The sequence below is a fragment of the Triticum dicoccoides genome, chromosome 5B (assembly GCF_002162155.2).
Source record: "Triticum dicoccoides isolate Atlit2015 ecotype Zavitan chromosome 5B, WEW_v2.0, whole genome shotgun sequence".
NCBI lineage: Eukaryota > Viridiplantae > Streptophyta > Magnoliopsida > Poales > Poaceae > Triticum > Triticum dicoccoides.
Window position 1 is genome coordinate 416142878 of NC_041389.1, and position 4202 is coordinate 416147079.

The window sequence follows — 4202 nt, forward strand, 5'->3', positions numbered from 1 at the left end:
ATGTACACACCAGTTTTCCTCACAAATAAATGCCAATACAGTACCTGAACGAGATACGATGCCTGTTTCTGAATCTACGTGTACAGTACTTTGCAAATTGATTTGTACCAGGATTGCCCCATGTGACAGTAACCACCTCAACAATCTAAGGCTTTCCACCTCAACAATCTGGACCATCTTTGTGGTGGTAGTGGTTAGATTCGGACCAATGTCAATCTGGAAGCAAAGCAGTTGTGCTGAATGAACATGGAGCAAAAGCTGAAACACATGGACCGTGGGAGTTTTTCAGGCTGGCAAAGACCGAATGATGAATGGTCCAACATTAGGATAGTACTGTATCAATCACCCTCTACCACATCCTCTCTTTTCTACCACCACCTCTAGAACACACCCCCCTCTCCCACTCCAAGAAAAGATCATGTCATGTGCACACACAGGTAAAGAGCAAGCCATGGCTGACGCTGACCACTACTAGTACCAGGCACTAGGTGTAGTATACGACTAATAGTAAATTAACTAGAACTATCACATATACAAAAGCTGGGAAGAAGCGCGGTTAAAACAAGAAAGCAAAAGCGATTAGGAGTAGAAAGAAAAACATCTCGGCGCCCGTCTGCCGATGCGTACGAGCACGTGGGCTCCATCATGGCAGAGCATAAACAAGCATAGCCCGTCCTCTCCACCATCCACAGGCACCAAGAGATGAGATTCCCGGTCTCCAACGCTTGCACTGCCATTGCACATTGTCATGCAGCAAAGTCGCCTCTCCTCCTTAATATCACCTGATACAAGAACAGGTTCAGAGATCGATCGGTTTCTTTTAATCTGCTAAAAATGTAATCCAATGCAGCAATACAGTACTAGTACAGAAGAATGGCAGTAGTGTGTGTGTGTGTGTGTGTGTGTGTGTGTGTGTGTTTGCGAATGGCAGTAGTAGAAGTAGTCCAAATGCGAGCGTTATGATGTCCTGACCAGCTGGGAGGACTTTTGGACCAGGGCACGATGGCCGCGCTTGGCCCAACACTGTTGGAGGGCGCGCGCTTACTTTGCCGGAAAGCAACGATGGCCATGGCGTCCCTCGAGGCGGAGCACGACACCGACCAAAGCGGAGAGGGAGGGATAGGATTGACCCTGCTTCCAGTTCCACTTCCACCCTGGTTTTCTTAAAACTCCGAAGTGGGAAATGGATGACACTGCGGTTTCTTTATTAAACCGGTCGAGTTCTCCACTCGTGTGTGCTGTGTTGTGTGGACTAGTACCACTAGCTCTTAATTTGTCAAGAGTAAGACTAATACAAAAACAAAATTTGGTTTTGGTAGGTTCTGTCATCTGTGACAGCGTGATTAGAAGCAAGGATGGAAAATCCCCGTGATTAGATTCCTTGTTTAGTTAGCCATTGTTGCCGACTGTGGTGACAGACAAAATGCTACTCCAACATTGACATGACAATGGGGTGATCAACTGACGAAAACAACTAGTGCGATGAACTGTATTTGTTACTGCCATTGTGTGGCACCGAAGCAAGGAATGTGGATGAACTTGTTTTGTTACCTGCGGTGGGGCTTAGAACGGCAGGCTTTTGGAGGTGGAGGAGGAGGAGAGCGCCTTGAGGCCGTCCGACGGCGCCAGGTCCTGCGGGAGCCGCGCGCGCCGCACGATCCGCCGCATGTTGCTCTGCAGGCTCTGCTGCACCAGCTGCCGCACGGCGCGCTTCTCATTGCTCATGCAGCAGGCCTCCCCCTCCGCCTCCTCCTCCTCCTCGCCCCCCTCCTCCCGGCGCCGCCCTCCGCCGCCGCCGCGCTCCTGCGGCGCCGACACCGTGGCCACGACGCCGGACGCGTCGACCACCTGCTTGCCCTTGTCGGCGCGCAGGATCTCCAGGATCCTCGACGCGCGCTTCTGCGCCAGCGCCGTGCCCACCAGCGTCAGCTCCAGCAGCGCCGACGTGGCGCCCGCCTCCGCCATGGCCGCGCGGTCGCCGTAGCTCCGGTGCGCCAGCACCATCAGCACGTACGCGGCCTTCTCCTGGCACCCGGCCTCGTCGGACCAGTTGAGCACGTCCACGAGGACCGGCACCGCGTCCGGGGCGCGGCTCACAGCGCGCCGGCCCTCGGGGCAGGCGGCCACGATGTTGCAGAGCGCGGCGAGGGCGCGGTCCGACGCCGACATGTCTCCGATGGCCGCGATGAGCGACGGCGCGAGCCCCGCGGACAGCAGGTGCGGCACGTTCGCCGCCGCGATGGAGAGGTTGAGCAGCGCGCGCAGGGCGTCGTGCCGGACCTGCTCGGTGGCCGCGGCCTCGAACGCGCGCACGAGGAAGGGCGCGGCCCCGGAGGCGCCGATGATGGGCTTGTTCGCGTCCAGCGCGCTGAGGCAGAGGAAGTTGGCGACGAGCGCCTCCGTCAGAGCGCCGGACGCGGCCTCGGCAATGCGGAGCATCTTGTGCACGGCGCCGGCCTGGACGATCGCGGCCTTGTTCCTGCGAATCAAACCAAACACCTCCCCGCACAATCAGAAGCCGAGCACCCAGATCTGATCAGCAAGAAACAGAGGAGCGCGAGAAGCGCGTGGCGGAACAGAAGACTCACGTGTCATTGCCGATCCCCATGTTGAGGAGCGCGTACAGCGCGGCGGCCAGCAGCTCCTCGCCGCCTCCACCCTGGTCGAGCATGGCGACGAGCGGCGGGATGGCGCCGAGCATCGCGAGCATCTCCCTGGCCATGGCGTCGTCCTTGGCCTTCCTCCGCACGACCGTGGCCGCCTCGACACGCCACGAGACGCCGCCGGCAACGTCTCCCTCTCGATCCTGAAGGGCGGCGACCACGACCTTCAGCTCCTCCAGCGCCGCCGCCTTCCTGACGGCCGCGTCCGCCTCGCCCTCGTCGTCGCCGCACTCGGACGGCTCCGCCCTGAGCAGCTCCGCCAGCCGGTCGGCCCGCGGCCTTGGCTGCGAGTGCGCGCGTGGCTGGGGCGACCGGAAGGACGTCCGGCCGCGGCAAGAACCGCCGCCGCCGCCGCCGCCGCACGTGAGGACCTCAAGAAGCTTCCTCCGCATGGTGGCGGCCGAGAAGACCGGCCAGAGCCGGAAACCGCCCGCATCGGCGTGCACGCACCTGACCACCATCGTTCCTTCCCCTACCGCAGCTTCGACAGCAAGTCACATTGGCCGGAGGAGGGGGACACTTGGCGAGGGAGGGGCGCTTCGGTAATGGCGTGCAGCGGAAGCCGTGGCGCGGCGCGGCGTAGTAACAGAGAGGGGTTTATACTCCGTGTGAAAGGCAGGCAAGGTGGTCACCGAACACTGACAGGGTGGGTCCATGCGGCCAGGATAAAAAATGGACGCGGAACAATTAAAAACCGGACGCCATCAATGCTGGATTTACAGTTGGATTTTGCAGTGGAGGGCCATCGAGGAGGCGACTAAAAAATGTGTTAAAAAAATGCGACACCAGGTCATTTGCAGACGACGATCTGCAGGCGAGTTAAAAGTATTTGATCAGGCCTGGTGTGCAGGATGGTGGAGCAAATTTAGTGATCTTAATAAGTGTTGAAAAGTTGGTTTATCTCCGTTACTCCGAAAGTCTGGCGGCAGTGCAAATCTGGGATCTATCGTGGCTGAGAGTGATGAGGCGTACGTAGTTACTGTGTGCATGCACTGCCACTTGCTTGACACGCCGCCGCGCACCCATGTCTGCATTGACGCAGCACAAGATTTTGTAGCTCCGCCGACAGAGAAGTCCAAGATACCGGTCCACTCCCGCTGATTGGCCCTTGTCGGTATCATACGCCCCGATGATACGACCGTATCAGGCGCATTTGCTGATGGGTATTAATATGCGGATTGCAATTCTAGTGTAGCACGTATGATCAATACATCTATCACGCATGATTAATACATCTATCACCATGTGCAGGTAAAGCACACTACTCTATCCCTTTTGGTTTATAAAAGGGTCTACCTTAATTAATTTCCTTTTCACTTTACTTCTCTTCATCGTTCGAAAAAACTTCTCTTCATCGTCTATTCAGATTCAAAGGCGCATTTAAATCGTTGCGTGCAATTTTTTTGTTGAATACGCTAAGATGGCGTATCATTGCATTGATAGGAGGGGAAAACGAGTACAGAGTTCAGGGTTGGGTCGTGATCCCGTACACACGAATGACGAGATAAGGACCCAAGGAGAGCAGAAGACACAGGGGAC

General features: G+C 56.8%; 1 protein-coding gene across 1 annotated transcript; it reads right to left on the reverse strand.

Annotated features, from left to right (window-relative positions):
* Positions 1–217: 217 nt before the first annotated feature.
* Positions 218–3249, reverse strand: LOC119309694 (U-box domain-containing protein 7-like). The gene is made up of 3 exons (XM_037585648.1): positions 2589–3249; positions 1552–2479; positions 218–782 (listed from the first exon to the last, which is right to left on the reverse strand). The coding sequence occupies exons 1-2, from the start codon at positions 3122–3124 to the stop codon at positions 1564–1566; spliced, it is 1452 nt and encodes a 483-aa protein (XP_037441545.1). The 5' UTR covers positions 3125–3249; the 3' UTR covers positions 218–782; positions 1552–1563.
* Between the last annotated feature and the right edge of the window lie 953 nt (positions 3250–4202).

Bases quoted from the DNA above. Each gene is read 5' to 3' on its own strand.
- LOC119309694 (XM_037585648.1), bottom strand. From the start codon at position 3,124: ATGGTGGTCAGGTGCGTGCACGCCGATGCGGGCGGTTTCCGGCTCTGG. The intron at 2,480-2,588 runs GTGAGTCTTCTG...TTTGATTCGCAG, and splicing joins ATGGGGATCGGCAATGACAC to GAACAAGGCCGCGATCGTCC.